We start from the raw sequence: 20,208 nt of genomic DNA on the forward strand, positions 1-20,208 counted from the left end.
GGTTAACACCAATTAACATTTCCTGGAAATGCTGCTCTGGTGCTCAGGGTCTCTTTAGCCTGATATTTCTATCACCTTATCCTGTGGCAACAAAGGTCCAGTTAGACTGTTTATTAGCAGAGTATTAGTATTACCCACTCAATTTAAAGGCCATTTTCAGAACCAGAAAAAGAAACATTTGGCTCTGGATTTTGACAGTTAAATCTAGCTTACAAAATATCTGCTACAGAATGCAGAGAATATAACTCACTGCTAAATGTTTTATATAACCTTAACATTTTTAATGCCATATGTCTTTCTGATTTAGGTAACTCGCTTCTGTAATTTTTTTTAAAGGCAAAGCAAAAAAAAGGTGTAGTCAGAAAAGCAAGTGTTTACATAATGCATATATTAAATGTTTAATAAGCAAATTTCATAAAAGATTAATCTCTTTCACCTTCACAAAGCCTACGTTAGGATTAGTATATTGAAACTACAGCAGAGAGAAAGATGTGAAAATACAATGTAGTTTTAAGAGTGATACAAATGTAAGTAATGAAAACAGTAGTAACATAGCCATACAAGTCAGCACATTAGATTCTTTGATCAATCAAAGAAAACATATTTTCACTTTCTGAAATAGAGTATAGATATCATCCTATTTTGTTTTGGCAGTGAGGACACTGCTATATTTTATATTAACATTTTAAAATCTTTTCTAGAAAAATAAGAATAAGAATATCTTCCTGGCAAAATTACAGAAGGATCTAATGTAGCCTGAGATAATTTATCTATTCATTTACTCAGATGTTACCCCTCTTGATATTACAAAACACCACAGCAAAAAACAGTCTGTACACTGTCTCACTATTTTATTTAGAAAAGGAGATTAATTATAAATGCAGACTTTTCTCTCAACACAATATATTCTTCCAAAGAGCAAACGAAAGGTCACATGCGGTAGAAGTAGCAGCAGCTACTCAATAAACACTCAGCAAATATTAGTTACGGGCCTAAGCACTTTCCTGCCAGTAACTAAGCAAGTGGAGGAAGGGTGGGCCACAGCTTCTCCTCCTTCCTCAACTCTTACCCCACCTTCCACATATCATCTCTCTCCATCTACTCAGACTGGGCGTCAGAGTGGCCCACCTGTCGAAACACCACCACATTGTGAGAAGAGGCAGGGATTGACTAGAGTTGAAGCAGATCCTTTTGTTTTCAAGTAAAATGCATTTAAACATAGACAAACAATGGTGGAAAGAACAAATGAATTAGAAGCCCGAAGACCTATCAGACCAGACCCTATTATCAACTTGCCATTATTTAATCTCTTTGAGGACCATTAGTATCCTCAAATGTAAATTGACTAGGATAGTGGAGCTCTAGGATTCTTTTTAAAAAATAAAATTATTTCATTCTAAGTCCTGAACCTGATAGCGAAAGAAATTTCTATACACAAACAGTACCTTTTGTCCACTCCCTCAATTGTTGCCTCGGCCACATAAGCACTGTATTCACAAGAGACTCCCTAATACTATTTTCACTTTAATTAGCAAGAAGCCACTAAAGGAAAAAATAAATTTTATAATCTTGGTAATCTTGGTTTTACTATTTTAATGTAATGATGCATGAGCCACTTCTTTGCTAAATGGAGAGGAAAATCTTCAATTATGGTTATTGAAATTAAAAAGGAACAATTGGCCAGGTGCGGTGGTTCATGCCTGTAATCCCAGCACTTTGGGAGGCCAAGGCGGATGGATCACCTGAGGTCAGGAGTTCGAGACCAGCCTGACCAACATGGTGAAACCCCATCTCTATTAAAAATACAACAGTAGCTGAGCGTGGTGGCATGTGCCTGTAATCCCAGCTACTCAGGAGGCTGAGGCAGGAGAATAGCTTGAATCCAGCGGGTGGAGGTTGCAGCGAGCTGAGATCATGCCATTGCACTGCAGCCTGGGCAACAAGAATGAAACTCTGTCTCAAAAAAGAAAAAAAAAAATTAAGATCCAGGCCTGGTACAGTGGCTCACACCCATAATCTCAGCACTTTGGGAGGCTGAGGCAGGAGGATTGCTTGAGCCCAGGAGTTCATTTGAGATCAGCCTGGGACAGGCTGAGACAGAGCAAGACCCTGTCTCTTAAAAAAAAAAAAAAAAAAGGTTTCAGTGTGCTATTCCCATCTTATGATGAAAATTTCCAGGAAAAAATGAAAACATCATGAAATGGAGCAAATAGAGTAATTATCTGTACATCATTCACATTTTGCAAAAGAAGCCTACGTTGAGAATGAGGAGCTTCCTTTTTGAAGAATAATGTGCATATCTCTTTAGACACTGGATTATAATGTTAACCGTGTAGGATGCTCATTATCCTATGAGGAGTTTCAGCAGATCACTGGAGACGCAGATATATCTTTCCTGACATCACAGCAAAGGGCTCTGATATAGGGACATAGTCTTGAAATGATTTAAAGCTACAAATTTTTCAGACTACATACTCAGTATTTTACCTATGTTTTCTTCCAGTAACTGATCTTCAGCTCCATATTACATTTCCATCTTTCAAACTGAGATGCCCTTTTTTGTAGTTATTGAAAATTAGTTCAACTCTTTACCAAATTTTTCTTAATCCAAATTCTTATAGATGAACAATTTCAAATTATTTAGACAGACTAAATAACAGAGAAGGAAGCAGGTGAGCATAGCTGATCCCTTTATCTTTTACGTTCATCCCAGCAAGCAGGGCATAGTCTTTATAATTGCGTATTGTAAGTATTATCTTTGACTGCTGTGGTTTGGATATAACATGTCCCCACCAAAATTCATGTTTAAATTTGATCCCCAATGTGGAGGTGCTGGGAGGTGGGGTCTAGTGGGAGGTGTTTTGGTCATGGGGGCAAATCTATAGTGAAAGCCTTGGTAAAGTTCTCCTGCAGTGAGCTCTCCCTCTGGTGAGACTGGATTAGTTCTCTCGGGACTAGATTCATTTCCACTGGAGTGGGTTGTTATGAAGTCAGGAGGCCCTCAGGTTTCCCCTGTTTGCGTGTGTCCACTTGCCCTGTGACATTCTCTGCCATGTTATGCAGCACGCTGGCCCTCACCAGAAGCCTAGCAGATGCCAGAGCCATGCTTACTGTATAGCCCACAGAACCATGAGCTAAATAAATCTCTTTTCTTTATAAATTACCCAGCCTCAGGTATTCTGAGGCTACAGTTACAGCAACACTAAATGGACTACGACAGTGGCTATTCCAAATTTTTAATATCACTCCTACTAATACAATTCAAATCTGTGTTGTAGAAAAACCAATAAAGTTTTTTTTTTTTTTTAAATAAAATAGTTCACTCTACTCATGAAAAATTCTAGAAGGTTCATTCTAGACTTCAGTTATCCTCAAAGACAACTTCAAATCCTGGTATTATATGGTCCAGGCCCAGAAGAAATGGGATTACCTAATGCTATCACATTCAAGACTTTGGGATATTCCAGTGCTAGGGACTAAAATGGCTGGAACTGTTGTCAAATACCAAGAATCTGTCATGACCAAAACCAGTCAAAACAACAACAGCAAGAAAAGAAGCCATACTGTTTGCTGACCCCAAACCAAAAACTGGCTCCACAGATTCTATTTCCCCAGTATTAACACCAGTGACATCCAGCACTGTATCTGTAGCTTACATTCTTTCAAAATCTTAACATCTGCTTAACATTTTCACTATTCTCTTTTGGTGCAAGCATCTGTTTCTTCCTGTTCATCCTATTTCAGAAAGCATTCCCAGTATTTTTTTCCATAGCACATCCAGCCCAGGAAACCTCTGAATTTCCCCATCATATCTTGTTTTTCGATCCCAAAAAGTAGAAGTCCTGCTGCTCTAGAGGGCAGCCCTACAGATAAGAGGTCACAGCACTCTGTTCTGAAGTGTCACACGCAGCACTGCAAACCAAGCACAATTACCTCTAGATAGATTATTGCAAAAACCACTTGTACCACAGGTGCACCAGGCCGATTTTAACTCCATCTGTGTTTGGGTGACAAATAAGGCTTGACAAAGGAAAAAGACAGGAATAAAAAAATGCCGATTTGAATTTTTAACAAGGAAAGTTTGCTTCTGCATGTCCAAACTAATTTCTCTCCATTTAACAAAATTAATTTTTCTCCATTTAATAAGTCTTCATATAAAACTATAACTTTCCAAAAATCATATTAATAGATAAATAATACTCTACAAACCCTAAAATACTCAAATTCTCACACAATCAGTTCCATTTTCATTGGCGCAGGCATTTCTACTTTGTATATGGTGCACTCGAATTTTGAAAGCACATTCTTTCATAGTTCTTCCCCTGTCAAAACCTTATAGTTACTGAATGTCTTTTACAAACCTATAGCTGTGTTACATTCTTGACAGAACAATAACAACAACAAAAAAGCTTATAGAGATCATATTTAAGTTTACAGTTCAAATCTGGAAAAAAAATTAAAACTTTAGCTATATTAAAATTTAAGCCAACTTAGGTTGGACTAAGTACAGAAATGAAATATGGGCAAAGGAATAATGAAACTCATTCATACTTGAGCATAACAAATCTTATGTTTTAGAAGGAGCATAAATAAGAACTCAGGACTTGGGGGAAATGAGTAACTTGTACTTCTGGCACAAGGAAAGGAACAATAGATATGAGTCAGTTAATGAGGAGAAGGAAACTTAATTGTTGCCTGGTATTTAGGGGCAACAATTTCACTAGTAGGTCAAAAATTCAGGATTATAGACTAAAGCAGATTCCGCTATAGCTGGGCTTTATTAAAAACGTCTACCTTACCAAATTTTTACTTTTCCTAGATTTTTTTATAAACATGTAGAAAAATATTTTCTTAATTTTAGTGGCTGGGAGACCCCGGGCTTTCTTGAGACATGCTGTATCAATCAGTTTTTTGAGCATGTTTCTTATCGAGAGAATATAGGAAGAAAGCCGAAGACTCTGCTGTCTTACCTCCATGATGGGGTTGGAGGCCAAGACCTTTTCCTCCACGTTGGCCTCACTGGCAGAACCACTCACAGTTGCAAAGTATCGCATGGCATACTTAGCTGAGACTGTTTTTCCTGCCCCAGACTCTCCACTTACGATGATGGACTGATTTCGTTCATCTCTGTAAAATAAAAAAAAAAAAAAAAAGGAACTGCCAGTGCTGCCTGTAGCAGGATTGATAAGGGAACCTATGGTCTCTATGGAAGTAGGGGGCCAATTAATGGATTTTTTTGGTCAATACTGGTGCTGATAACGCCAAGGTTGCAGGTTCAATCCCCATACCAGCCACCAGAAATGTTTCAGGAATTTTTTTTTTTTAAGGAATCAGAGAGACACATGGGGTTGAGGAGGATATTTATTATTTAGGTGCACTAGCCCAGTCGGATTAACATCCAAAGGACAGCCCTGAACAAAGAGTTAAGTTACCTTTTAAACATTTCATGGGGTTGGGGGGAGATCTGTGCAGGGGAAAGCATATTACAGAAGCAAGAAACAAAGACAGTTATTCAATTAATTGAGACATACATTACATCATTTCTTACTTTTCAAGAAAAAATATGTTTTATGACTTGGGTTTATCTGTCTAGTGACTTTGCAGCTGCACAGCTAGAGAAACAGGGTCTTCACAATGCCTGGGAAAGAAGGAGAGATAAGGCTCACTAGCCAAAGAAAAACAGGCAGTTAATTTTTAAAGGACTCCAGCTCTTTCTCTTTCTGAGGAGGAATTGGGTTTTCTTACATACAACTGAGTTTCTGCTTACACATTCTTTAATTTCTTTTAATTCCTGTTCCACTGCCCACTTGGGAATGTGATTAACATTATTTCTTCTCTGTTCTTTGTGATAAGGCACAGTGAGTTTTTGCTGGTTCATACATGCAACAATGTGGAAAGGAACATAAGAATGATATTTCCATTAGCTGGGTGCGGTGGCACAAGCCTGTAATCCCAGCACTTTGGGAGGCCGAGGCAGGTGGATCACCTGAGGTCGGGAGTTCAAGACCAGCCTGACCAACATGGAGAAACCCCGTCTATACTAAAAATACAAAATTAGCCAGGGTGCTGGCGCATGCCTGTAATCCCAGCTATTTGGGAGGCTGAGGCAGGAGAATCGCTTGAACCCGGGAGGCGGAGGTTGTGGTGAGCCAAGATCGTGCCATTGCACTCCAGTCTGGGCAAAAAGAGCGAAACTCTGTCTCAAAAAAAATAAAAAGAATGATATTTCCTAAAAATAATATCTACTTATAAATTAAAAAGTAACAGAGAAGAAGAAGATATCAAGCATTAAATTAGAGAGCATCACAACTAAGGATGAATCTGCAATAGAGGGCCTCTGAATTCTTACGCATACAAATCTCAAACATATTATTTCGTTACTAAAGAATTACTTCAATGTCTTACAGTACTGTTGTCAACCACTTCAGGAGATACTCTCTGGAGCCACAGAAAAGAAATTTAAATTTATACTATTTAATTAAAGTTACAAAACCATTTAAAATATTTTAAATTATCTACCAGCTAACAATCCGCAAAATAGTGTCTTCTACAAATTCCAGTTCCTACTAAAGTATCCTCATCACTAGAGAAGAAATAGTCCATTTGCTGGCTTGGCTTCATTCAACTATAAGTTAAGTAAGGTCATGATTGTATCCTCATGTGGTTGATGGATGTTGTGGTTTGAATGTTCTCTCCAAAATTCATGTAGAAATTTCATTGCCAACATGATGAAATTGGGAAGTGGGGCCTTCAAGAGCTGATTAGGTCATGAGGCCCCTGCCCTCAGGAATGGATTAATGGCATGAATGTAGGAGTGAGCTAGTTATTATGGGAGTGGGCTCCTGATAAAAGGATGAGTTTAAGCTAATTTTCTCTCTGCCTCAAACGCTCATGTGCCCTCCTACTACTGAATGACCTTCACCAGATGCCAGCACTGTGCTCTTGGACTTTTCAGCCTCCAGAACAGTGAGTTAAATAAACTTCTGCTCTTTAGGAATCACCCAGTCTGTGGTATTCTGTTATAGCAGCAGAAACTGGACTAAGACAGTCATCTAATAGGAAAGACAGGCCAGTAATTCAAGATTGTAATACACATGATGGGGCAGTGAGAGGAAGAACAGGTTATCAGGGAAGGTTCCCTAGAGATGACAGCTGTACAAGGTCTACAAAAATGAGTAAGAGAAAGCAAACAAGGACTACAGAAGGCAGGAAGGGTACATTCCAGGCAAAGGGGATAGCATAAATGAAGGCTCCGAATCAGAAGTTTGGAAAGAACAGATCACTCAGTTTATCTGGAAAATGAAGTAATGACAGATTTATGATTTCTGGCTTGGCCACTCCTTTCAAGGGCCTCCACAGTGATCCTAAATAGGCTGGGTACTGGCTGCTTTGTAGTGGAGGTGAGCTCTTCTGACCTGTTTCCAGAAGCTCTAATGTGAACTAAAAGCCCTCACTTAAAAATACAGCTTCATTCATTCATTTAACAAACACATAATGAGCAGCCACAATGTGCTAATCACTTTATGGAAATAAACGACTCTAGGGTCATAGTCAATTGAGAGAGACTAGAAAGGACACAGTTAAAATGCAGTTGGAAGTAACTGCTATAAAAAAGGCCTATCTAAGATACTATGAAAGTAGAAAGGAAGAGTATGGAACCAGTAGGAGATGTGAGGAGAGATGTCAGGAAAGCATTTCCAGAGAAGGTAATACCAGAATTGAGAGGGTACTACCAGAATTGACTCACATGATCATTAGGAGAAAACCAGGTTCTGTGAGAATAAGGAAATGGAAGTTAAATTATGTAGAAGCACTTGAAACCCCAGGAAACAATTATTCAAGGATGAGCAAGAGAGAGAGAGAGAAAGAGAGAAAGAAAACGAAAGAGAGAGAGAGAGAGAGGCAGGGTTGGAGAGGGTGTCTGTTAGACTTTATTTTCCTCTTATGGTCATCAGTGACCTTATATCTATTTGGTCTGTTGGGTCTCTCCTTATAGTTTTCATTTTATACAACATATATTATTTTATAGATTTTCCTTTTGAATTTTATCCTTTAAAATATGTAATCCCTCTAGTTTATCATGGTCATACCAAACACTATTCATATCTTCCAAGATCATCAACTTGTCCTCTGTAAAATTAATAAACATACTTTCAGTTACATCTATGGCATTAACACGGAAATTAAGTAATGCGTGCCTCAGACCTGAGTAATGCAGAACACAATTTAATATCTCCACCTATGTTGATGTTAACTCTCTGATAACCACCCATTGAGTGTTGTCATGTACCATGATGAAGTGTACACGCATCTGCACCTAGGTCTAAATTTTTAGCTTATAAACAAACATGGCCATGTGAAACAAAATCTACAGCTTTACATTTTTGCAGGCAACCAATCTGTTTCTCCCTTTATTTGATCCCTTGTTAAAAAGAAAAAATATTAAGTTAGTGTAATAAAATGCTTTCTTTCAAAACTGTGTTTTTACCGTGGTGTCTTAAAGATGTGGCTTCACTGAGACTTTAATCTCTCTCTTGTTAGAGAGATGCTAAGTTTTTCTATATTATCACTCATCAAAACAAGCTGCTCTGCTCTCTGTGTCTCTCTGATTTCTACTTTTAATTAGTCTCAAAAAGAAAATGCTTAAACCCTAAAGTTAATACTAGACAATGAGTTTACAATTATAATATTAATTTTATTTTTGAAGCATAACTATTTACTATGAAAAAGGTTGCTGGCACTGTTGAATGCTATGCTATAGAGAGGCAGACAGACTCCTCAGGAAATGAAAACAAGTGTTCCCTAGAGATACTTGCTGAGGTCACTCAGTTCCTGGTGAGAAGCTTGTCACATGGCTATCAGATCCCCTCAAATCAACCCGAGTTTTCTATTCCATCAGTACACAGCCTATACACTATATAAAGATGCTACAGCAGAAATAGCCAATTATATTTGTTTATAAATTTTACACACTCTAGTGCTCTAATATGTACTGTATTTTATTCCTACTGTAACCTTCTGGGGGAGAAAATAGTCAGTAAGTCCCAAAGTAGTAGTTTAATGTTATGGTTTGAATGTGTTCCCCAAAGTTCGTATGTTGCAAACTAAATCCTCAACGCAACAGTGTTGAGAGGTGAGACTTTAAAATGTCACTAGGCCAGGCATGGTGGCTCATGCCTGTAATCCCAGCACTTTGTGAAGCTGAGGCAGGAGGATCACTAGAGCCTAGGAATTTGAGACCAGCCTGGGCAACATAGTGAGATTCCATCTCTACAAAAAAGAAAAAATTAGCTGGGCATCATTGCACATGCCTGTAGTCCTAACTACTTGGGAGGCTGAGGTGGGAGGATCACTTGAACCTCGGAGGTTGAGGCTGCAGTGAACCATGACTGTGCTACTACACCCTTGCCTGGGTGACATAGTGAGACCCTGTATTTAAAAAAAAAAAAAAAAAGGGTGACTAGGTCATCAGGGCTCTGCCCTCATGTATGGATTTATGCAGTCATAATGGAAGTGGGTTAGTGATTGCAGCAATGGCATCCTGATGAAAGAATGAGCTTGGCCCCCTTCCTGTCTCTGTCTTACATGCTGTCTTACCCTTCCACCTTCCACCATAAGATGACGCAGTAAGAAGGCCCTCAACTAGATGTAGCCCATCAACCTTGCTCTTTCCTGCATCCAGAACAATGAGCCAAACAAACTGCTGTTCACTATAAATTACCCAGTCTGGTATTCTGATATACCAGTATAAAACAGACTAAAGTACTCATAAAAATGGAGAACTCTAAAGAGAAATCATTTACTGTGAGCTGGGGTCATCTGAAAGTAAAACCTGAGTGGAATAATGAAGTATAAATATAAATTAGACAGATAAAAAAGCATGGAGCAAGATATTCTATGCTAAACAAAAGATGCAGAAATAGAACTATGCCATCTTAATGTGAGGGAACAGACCTGTTAGAATAGGGCCAGGTAGTTGAAAGTAAGAAAACTAAATGACAAAGAAGAAAGGCTTCAGAGTCTCAAAGCTGGATTCAAATTTCAGCTCTCAGATACCATTTATTAGCATATGGCCTGGACAAGTTACTTTCCTTACCTGTAAAGCAGTGGTGATCTGCTCCAGGGATGTAATGAGGATTACATGCCTTGCACCATGTTTGGTACATAGTAGACCTCTAAATATGGTAGCTATTTATTAATTTAAGTTAACCCACCTTTATATAACATATATAAAATTATCCTTATGAGGTACCATGTATTACTTGAAGTCTATTTGCATAAACGGGATACTTAGCATCACAGGGCAGCTGAGTCTCAGCTGAAACAGAAGAGATTTTATCATCTGTAATAGTGTGCACTTGGCCAGTGAACCTCTGCACAGTGGCGCACCCTGAGACCACATAACCAAATGATGGAAGGGGCCACTCTAAGGAAGGGCCTGGTAATAAATAAATTCAGAAATAATGAAACCAGATGAGAGGCTCAAGTCAATGAAAAGAGAAATGTAGACATAAGACCCCATAATGATGACAACTATGATGATAAGAACAGATCATATTTGAATAGAAGTTAGTATTTTTCGAAGGGCTTCTGTGTGTATCACCTAATATAATTTTCACCTCCAAAGTAAGCAGGAGAGACATGTTTTCCTCTTTGGAGGACAGAGTAACACCAAGAGGTTAGATGGTTTGTCCAAGGCTGATGACTGGCATAGAGTAGAGCTGGGTTGTTACACCCCACATCTCTTGATTTCCAGGAGAAAATCTATGTAATGCTGCTTCTGCTTTGTTACACAGCTACCTACAATGGTCTCCCCTCAACTAAAAAGAAAAATGTTTATGCATTAGTTCTCATCAAATATAAAGATAACAAATGCATACCACAGAAACCTATACATGTAAAACTAGACCATCACTGACACTGTTCCATTTTATAGATGATAAAATGGAGACAGAGGGAGACTAGATTTGAGCTTATATGGTCAGTTATTGGTAGATAGTGACTAGTACAGATGTCTTTTTCACTAGACCAAAGTTAATTGCATATAACTAACTTATTTCAAGAAAATTTAAATAAATGAAACTTAGTCAATGAAACTGATTTACACTATCACTCACAGTGGAGAGAAAACACAGCAAAAAAATCCATCAGCACTACCTGGTTTTAAGGAAGCAACACAAAACAAAACAAAAACCCTAGTTCCAGCATGAGAAAAGACTGGCAAGAATGTCAAACAAGAATAAGAGAAAAAAATAGGTATGGCAGTCCACTGAGTTTTTCTCCATGGTAAGTCAACAAGGACAGTTAAAATTAAAAGGCTATTCTAGGAAGGTATTTTATGAGGGCATTGTACTCTCTAAGGAGCATGTTTAAAAAGAAGCCATGAGTCAAGGATCCTGCTCAAGGATCCTGGTTATTGCTGATGTCACCGGACATAGATCTGCTTGGAAAGAATCCCTAGTATGAGTTTTGTTTTTACGATAGATGTCAAAAACATCTTTTCAACCTTAAAGATCTAAATTAGAACTCTGCTCCTTTCCCCCTACTCCCCACCCCACAACACACACAAACTGCTCTTCCTGCCATCTTCTACATCTCAGTAAACAGCAACTCCAACCTTCTAGGTGCTCAGTCCAAATCCTTACTGTCGTCCTTAACTCCTCTTTCTCTCAAATAACCCCACATAAGCAAGCCTTTGGCGGTTCCGTCTTAAAAACATACCCAGAATTCATCTATGTTTTACCACCTCCACTAATTAAATGATCATCTCTTGTATGGATCAAGGCAATAATCTCCCAACTAGTCTCCTGGCTTCTAACCTTGCTCCAGCACAGTATGTTCTTTAATTTTTTTGTAACTTTACTTTTTTGTTTTTGTTTTTGTAGATAAGGTCTTGCTCTGTCACCCAGGCTGGAGTGCAGTGGCGCCATCTTGGCTCACTGCAGCCTTCAACTCCCGGGCTCAAGCGATCCTCTCACCTCAGACCTCTGAGTAGCTGGGAGTAAAGGCACATGCCACCAAGCCTGGCTAATTTTTGTATTTTGTTTGTAAAGGCAGGGTCTCATTATGTTGCCCAGGCTGGAGTGTAGTAGCACAATCATAGATTACTGTAACCTTGAATTCCAAGGCTTAAGTGATCCGCCTACAGACGCGCGCCACCATGCCCAGCTAATACTTTTATTGTTAATCACGCCTGACTTCATGGGGTAGGAATTCCTGTCTATTTAATTTGTATCCCCCATGCCCAGAACAGTGCCTGGTGTTTGGACAGTGTTCAGTAAATCTCTATTAGATGAACGATGAATTGTACCTTCCCTGAAGACATGAGGGATCCCTAGAAATGATGGTAATGTGAAACACCAGGATTTGCATCTGGAAAGATGACATCTTTGTTTGACAAGAAAACAATGGCAACAAATGATCCTGCAGCAGTTATTCCCTACTGTAAGCCTAAACAGATACAGTCTATTTAACTGTTGTGGCAGATGTTATGGGTACAGATCTATTTATATAAATGGTAAATATAATACCATATCTGATTGAGGCAAATTTTAAAACTGTCTGAAAAAGAAAACCAAGCAAAAGGAAAAAAGACAACCTGCAGTTAAGAAATCACCTTGAGTGACTGAGTCACAACAGATCATAATGAGAAGAAGAAACTACAGGAAACCAAGGTAAATCTAAAGGTAGAAAGCCATAAATATTCATATAAACCTAATACTATCTGTGAATGACCAGTAACAAAGATGGTAAGAGCTATGCTTTTGTATTTAAGACTACTACTTTCCAAAGAGTCATATAATTCTCTGAGCACTATACAATTTTCTGAGATTATTTTTAGAGTCTAGCCCTCCATGTGATTTTTTTCTCTGCCCAGGAGTTCTCAGGTTGTACTAAGTGGTGTTGAAACTGTACTGCAATGCTCTGATACTATACAAATCAGCTATTGGTAGATTTTTCCCTTATAGATGGAATTTTCTAATTTTAAGCTTAAAAAGTAATTTTTCTTAAGCTTTGAACCCTAATTACTATTTTATAGCAGAAGCTGGCATAATATGACATGTTTTGTAGTGCTAACCTATGTTTAGTCATTTTATATTTAATACATTAATATTTCATAATGTCAGACTAATTGAATTTGAAAACTGGTCTTCCTAGTTATGTGACTTTAGAAAAGTTACACAACTTCTCTGTGCTTCATTTTTCTCATTTGTAAAATGAAAATTAATAATAATACCAAATTCGGAAAGTTGCTATGAGAATAAAATTAGTTAATAAATGGAAAACAATTAAATAATGTCCTTCACAGAGCACATGCTAGCTGCTATTAGAAGTATCCACATTAATATTATTTTATTATTAAAAGGGCATAATGATTTCTAGGGCTTTGTCACTGAAATAATTCTAAAATTCTGTCACATGCTGGACCAATCATGTATACTCTCCCTGGCTGGACAGGAGAAAATAAAAACCTCTGCAGTATTCGTTTTCTTTCCACCTTATAAATTACTCATGGGTTTCCCATATTATATTTATAATATGTTCTGCTTTACAGGCTGGAGAAATGAATTAAACTTAAGCTATTCTTCTACACATTCACAGTTTTATATTTTATTATGTTATTAAGAGCATAATCTAGTCTTGAAAGTAGCATTTTTCTCCCATTTTCCACCCTCAAAATTTTGGGGTTCCATGGTTAATATAAGAGACATTTTGCCAGGTGCAGTGGCTCACGCCTGTAATCCGAGCACTTTGGGAGGCCAAGGCAGGTGCACCACGAGGTCAGGAGATCAAGACCATCCTGGCTAACACGGTGAAACCCCGTCTCTACTAAAAATACAAAAAATTAGCCCGGTGTGGTGGTGGGCACCTGTAGTCCCAGCTACTCGGGAGGCTGAGGCAGGAGAATGGTGTGAACGTGGGGGGTGGGGCTTGCAGTGAGCTGAGATTGCCACTGCACTCCAGCCTGAGCGACACAGCGAGACTCCGTCTCAAAAAAAAAAAAAAAAAAAAGAGACATTTTGTAGATGCTGTTCAGGATAACTGATGCCCTATCATAGCATACTAACATTAAAATTCACACTTTCAGTTGGGCATGGTAGTGCATGCCTGTAGTACCAACTACTCAGGAGGCTGAAGAAGGAGGATCACTTGAACCCAGGAGTTCAAGTCCAGCCTGGGCAATATAGCAAGATCCCATCTTGAAAGAAAAAAAATTCACACTTTCCTTTAGATTTAATTCCTTAGGATTCAGAAAGATTTTTTTTACAGCTCCTAGGCCTTTTAGTTCTGGTCTATTACTCATTAACTGACTGACATTGGGTAGGTCACTACACTAATCCCCTCATCTGTAAAACATAACATCTGCATCTGTCTTTTCCTAGTCACAGGATTATGATGAAATTTCAAAGGCAGTTTTTAAAAACTCTATGTCCCTTTATAAATGTGAGGCTTTTTTTTGTTTTTCTTGGGTTGGTTGGTTGTTTTTGAGATGCAGTCCTGCTCTGTGGCCCAGGCTGGAGTGCAGTGGCACAATCTCGGCTCACAGAAACCTCTGTCTCCCAGGTTCAAGTGATTCTCCTGCCTCAGCCTCCCAAGTAGCTGGGATTACAGGTGTGTGCCTCCACACCCAGCTAATTTTTGCAATTTTAGTAGAGGCAGAGTTTCGCGATGTTGGCCAGGCTAGTCTCGAACTCCTGACCTCAGGTGATCTGCCCACCTTGACCTCCCAAAGTGCTGGGATCACAGGCATGAGCCACCGTGCCCGGCCCACTTTATTATTTAATATAATCCAAGCCACCTGAGACAAACTTGTCAAGGCTGCTTATTTAGTAATTATTTACAAGGTTGCTATCCACTTTAAAATATATATGACTCAGCAAGAAGAAATTATCATATCTAATAGCCATAAAATAACAATGAAAGCTTCTACCAACCTGGCCATTTGCTTGTAAGCTTCTTCAGCTACTGCAAAGATATGTGGATCCATATCACCCATGTTCTGACCACTGTATGCATTAATAATATCTTCTCCATAAATAGGCAGCTGTTCATAGGGATTTATAGCTACTAGGACTATACCTGGGAATAGGGTGGGGGACAAGAAAGAAAAAGAAGTCAATGATACCCTAATGGGCATATCAAACTTAGTAAAGTCAGACTCACAGTTAACATAATCTTTCATTTCAATTTAGTTAATATTAAACCAATAAATTGAGGATCAAAATGTATCATAGTCTTTGCCTCTGAACCCATTATACATAGTTCTGCCTAAAACACCATTTAAAAACTGGACTAGGGGGCTTAAAATAATGTGGCAATGTTATAAGAACTTTAAATATCTTCATATATTTAATTCAAAAATTCCACTTTACGTCTACAATTTATCCAAATGAAATAATCAGAAATTCATGCAAAGAGGTTTTTTTTTTCCCCCCCACAAAGATGGTTATCATAATGTTATCTGTAACAGTGAAAATGGAAACAAAATATTTAGGGCAAGGAGACTAGTTGAATGCATTCTGTTACATCCATATGATAGACTACTAAGCCACCACCAAAAATCATGTTTGTTTGTTTATTTTGAGACAGGGTCTCACCCTGTCACCCAAGCTGGAGAGCAGTGGTACTGTCTCGGCTTACTACAGCCTAGACCTCCCAGGCATATGCAATCCTCTCACTTCAGCCTCCCAGGTAGTTGGGACTATGGAACATGCAACACCATGCCTGGCTAGTTTTTGTATTTTTTTGTAGAGACAGGATTTTGTCATGTTGCCCAGGCTTGAACTCCTGGGCTCAAGTGATCTGCCTGCCTCAGCTTCCCAAGGTGCTGGGATTACATGAGCCACAGCACCTGGTCCAAATCATGTTTTTGAAGGATATTAAATGTCATAGGAAAATATAATGCAAAACTATATATAGACTGATTCCAATTGTATATCAACTTATACCTCTCACGCATATAAAGAAAAAGATGTAAGTCAATATTAATACTGGCTATTTTTCAGTGGTGAGTTACATATAATTGTTTTTCCTTTTTTATACTTTTCTGTATCTCCTAATAATTTTTCAGTAGGTATATATTAACTTAATGAAGTCGTTCATTCAACAAATGTTTATTCAGTTCCAACTACATGTAAAGTCTTTTCTAAATGCTGAATTTACGACAGTAAACAAAACAAAACAAAAAGGCTAATCTTTACCCTCATGGAACTTAAATGCTAGTGGGAAATTCAGACAATTAACAAGATAAGTAAGAAAATATATATATACACACACATAATCACAGATTAAATAGTAAGGAAAAGAAGGCAAAAAATAATGCAGGGAAGAAAGACAGTAAGGAGGGGTTTCTGCCTTGATAGGGTGGCCAGACAAGACTTCACTGAGAAGGCAACACATGTGCAAGGAAAAAAAATGGACGAAAAATAAAAATTGAGAAAAAGAAATAATTACCAGTAAAGAAAAGTTACTATCAATGATATAAAGGATGTCAATTATTTTAAGAAGAAAAGGTGGCTGTTCCTGTCTAAAACAGGAGAGTAATGAAAAAATCATGAACACTGAGTTGGGTATAGCACACGAATGAATGAATCCAGATTTGCGCTTCAGAGGACAGAGTGATTAGTGAAAGAACGATAAGACGTCAGTGGAGAAAACATAGCCAGAGGAAAGGGAGAAAATAAAAGATAAGAACAAACCAGGAAAGAGAGAAAAAAGAAGGAAAGCTGGAGAAGGGGGAAAGGAACACAAACATACACACATGTGGAAGCTTTATTTCTTGGAGAGATAAAAATCACCATGAGCTGGGTGGCTGGCAGCTAACACTGCAATGAGCAGAGGCCCAGGCAAGCAGGAGTGAGCAAGACGAATCACCAGAGTCAAGTTAGTTCTGCATGGCGAGTAACTGACCACAAGATAACACTAAATCTCTTGAACCTGCTCCAAAGCTAAGTCCTTGGACATCTACTCTTCGTGTAGTAGTTTTTGGAAGAGAAGAAAATAACTGGTGAATTTGGCACCAAATCTGACATATGACTTCTGTGAGGGAAAAAATTTCCAAAAGATGGGCCCAGTCTTTTTTACTTTTAGCAAAATTATGTAAGCTCACAAGTGAGTTTATTCAGCATAAATGTAACTTGGCTAATAAATACTGGTAAATCTTTCAGATAATGCTCAAGTGATTTTGTCTCTCAGAGAAAATCCAGCCACAGCCTGCTTTCCCCATGTACAATATTTCCATGGCTATGTCCATTCAGGAAAGAGTACACAGTCTATTCAGAAAGCAAAGCATACTTACCACAATATGTATAAATAAGTTTGGAATCAATAAAGCGGACTCTGAGATTATGGAGCACAGCAGGCTCATGAAGATAGCTGAGGGCTGTGAGGTCATTTTCACCAACAAGTATGTCAGGATTTCGTAAGTGAGGCAGCTCCTTGGTCTTTGGATCTAGACGGTATTCCAAATCCTGAAAATGCACAAGGCACAGAATCTAGATAAATTATGGCAAGGACTATGAAAAAGAGCCATGAATTTTGCTCACTTCCTATTCCTGATTTGCTTCTCAGCTATCAAATGCATTATTTTCCTAGCACCTTCCAATATCACAGAAGCTGGTGGAGATGGAAAACAGTATGAATTGCGTTTTCATCAGACCTACTAACTTGTATTAACAATTTTTGCTAATATAGTTTGAAAAGTTATAGCCTAGACCTTTTTCACCCACCTACTGAATCAGAAGTTTTAAATTTTTAAATACGTTTCTCTCCTCCATCCCCTTTTACCTATAAAAAAGTGGCAGACAATATAAAAGAGTGGCCAAGAGCTTGACTCTAGGATCAGACTGACCTGGATTCAAATCCTAATACTAATACTTACTTTTTATGTGGTTTTGAATTACAGTATTTAACCCAAATCCCTCCTTTGTAAAATAAGCTAACAGGGTTATGGTAAAAAGTAAATGAGGCAAGTCTGGCATGTGGTAAGTACTTAGGAACCCCTAAACCACGAGACCCAAGAATCCCCTGAAATTATGTGCAACACTCTGTATGTGCACGTGTGTACTTTTTTTGAGGCAAGGCAATTCATAGTTTTCATTAGATTTTTGTTTTGTTTTGCTTTTTTTCTGTGCATAAGCTGATTCATTCATTAGAGTTAGGCTGGGTGCGGTGGCTCACACCTGTAATTCCAGTACTTTGGGAGGCCAAGGTGGGCGGATAAACTGAGGTCAGGAGTTCGAGACCAGCCTGGTCAGCATGGTAAAACTCCGTCTTTATTAAAAATACAAAAATTGGCCACGTATGGTGGCTCACGCCTGTAATCCCAACACTTTGGGAGGCCAAGGTGGGTGAATCACCTGAGGTCAGGAGTTCAAAACCAACCTGGCCAACATGGTGAAACCCCATCTCTACTAAAAACATGAAAATTAGCCAGGCGTGCCAGGCGTGGTGGCTCACGCCTGTAATCCCAGCACTCTGGGAGGCCGAGGTGGGTGGATCACAAGGTCAGGAGATCGAGACCATCCTGGCTAACACGGAGAAACCCCATCTCTACTAAAAATACAAAAATTTAGCCAGGCATAGTGGCAGGAGCCTGTAGTCCCAGCTACTCGGGAGGCTGAGGCAGGAGAACGGCGTGAACCCAGGAGGTAGAGCTTGCAGTGAGCTGAGATCACGCCACTGCATTCCAGCCTGGGCGACAGAGCGAGACTTCGTCTTGGAAAAAAAAAAAAATTAGCCAGGCATGGTAGTGGGCACCTGTAATTCCGGCTACTTGGGAGGCTGAGGCAGGAGAATCACTTGAACCCTGGAGGCAAAGGTTCCAGTGAGCCAAGATCACGCTACTGCACTCCAGTCTGGGTGACAGAGCAAGACTCCATCTCAACAAAAACAAAAACAAAACAAAACAAAACAAAAATGACATTTTAATGGGGTTCCTGGTCCCAAAAGTTAACAAGCATTATTCACTTAACTTTTAATAGAGATGGGGTCTCACTATATCGCCCAGGCTGATCTTGAACTCCTGGGCTCAAGGGATCCTCCGACATTGGCCTCCCAAATGCTGGCATTACAGGTGTGAGTGACCACTACTAGCCACTACTCACTTTAAAGTCATGGGAATATGGCTTTATGGCATAGCCAACCATGAATATTGTCACTTAACTATATATTAAGGGGAAAATAACATAGGACAAGTGAATAGGAATAAAAATTCAATTTAGTGGTAGGGAGGGACAAGGTTTTGTGAAAAGCCAGTTTTGTTAATACTGAAAATATATACAGAGGTCAAACAGTCAAATCATATTTGAATGAATTATGCTAAAGGAGAGAAAAATTAACAATTTACCCCTTAGCATTTCTTGCTGCCTGCTTATCAGAGAGTATCACCCTTGCCTGGGGCTGACTGGTCCTTGCATTGGCCCTGTAAATACACAATTGTCTGTTCTGGTGTTAGCGAGAAGACTCCAGGATGGCAGAAGGGCAACCCAGAGCTCTTTTCTCAGTCTTCATTACAGGGTGGGGTTGTTTGTGGCGAGTGTGGGGAGGAGCTGAAATTGAAATATTAGAGAAGACACTAATTTAAAAGGTAGAGAAGATCTGTAACATCTTCACAGAAATTTCTTTCTTGGAGTTAGCCTTTAAATGAATATAACCTGCTCTTCTAGAATCAATGGACATCATTAAATAAATATACTCTTCTACTATTACAAAAGCCATGCTTTCTCTATTTTAATCTAGGACCCTAAGTGACTATAGTTTCTAAAAAGAGAATGATTCTTGAATAGTTAGTGAATTTTATAATTTTTCTTGTTTGACCCCTGTCCCTATTCTTGCTTTTATTAAAGGTATGTATCATTCTATTTCTATATTTTTAAAAAATACTAAGGATTAATAAAATTAAACATAGACACTGTACTCTGGTTGGCAAATCTGCTTCTCATAGGGGTATGGATTAGCAATTCTGAAATAACTTTACATATGTAATGAATAAGTAATATATTATAGATAATGAAAACCAAAGAGAGAAGTTACAGTATACATAATCAAAGGAAGAATAATAGAATGAACCTGGTGGCATTGGACTGGAGAAAAAAGGATCCCTATTAACTCACGGGTTTTATTTTTTTAAAAGAAGGTCAAGGCTGGGTGCGGTGGCTCACGCCTGTAATCTCAGCACTTTGGGAGGCCAAGGTGGGTGGATCACTT

General features: G+C 38.7%; 1 protein-coding gene across 8 annotated transcripts in view; it reads right to left on the bottom strand.

Moving 5' to 3' along the window:
- The window catches only part of LOC101005030 (unconventional myosin-Va), a 218,177-nt gene that overhangs the window by 112,313 nt on the left and 85,656 nt on the right, over nt 1-20,208 (bottom strand). For 7 of the 8 annotated variants that reach the window (XM_003900951.4, XM_003900950.4, XM_009210193.3 and 4 more), the window contains exons 3-5: nt 17,300-17,471; nt 14,937-15,081; nt 4,971-5,127 (exon numbers count right to left, since the gene is read on the bottom strand). In XM_003900951.4, the coding sequence (XP_003901000.1) occupies nt 4,971-5,127; nt 14,937-15,081; nt 17,300-17,471 (474 nt within the window). Of the gene's footprint in view, nt 1-4,970; nt 5,128-14,936; nt 15,082-17,299; nt 17,472-19,348; nt 19,551-20,208 lie in introns of all 8 variants that reach the window. The other variant, XM_021940569.2, reaches the window with a different exon arrangement.

This window comes from Papio anubis, unplaced genomic scaffold, assembly GCF_008728515.1.
Source record: "Papio anubis isolate 15944 unplaced genomic scaffold, Panubis1.0 scaffold71, whole genome shotgun sequence".
Lineage (NCBI taxonomy): Eukaryota > Metazoa > Chordata > Mammalia > Primates > Cercopithecidae > Papio > Papio anubis.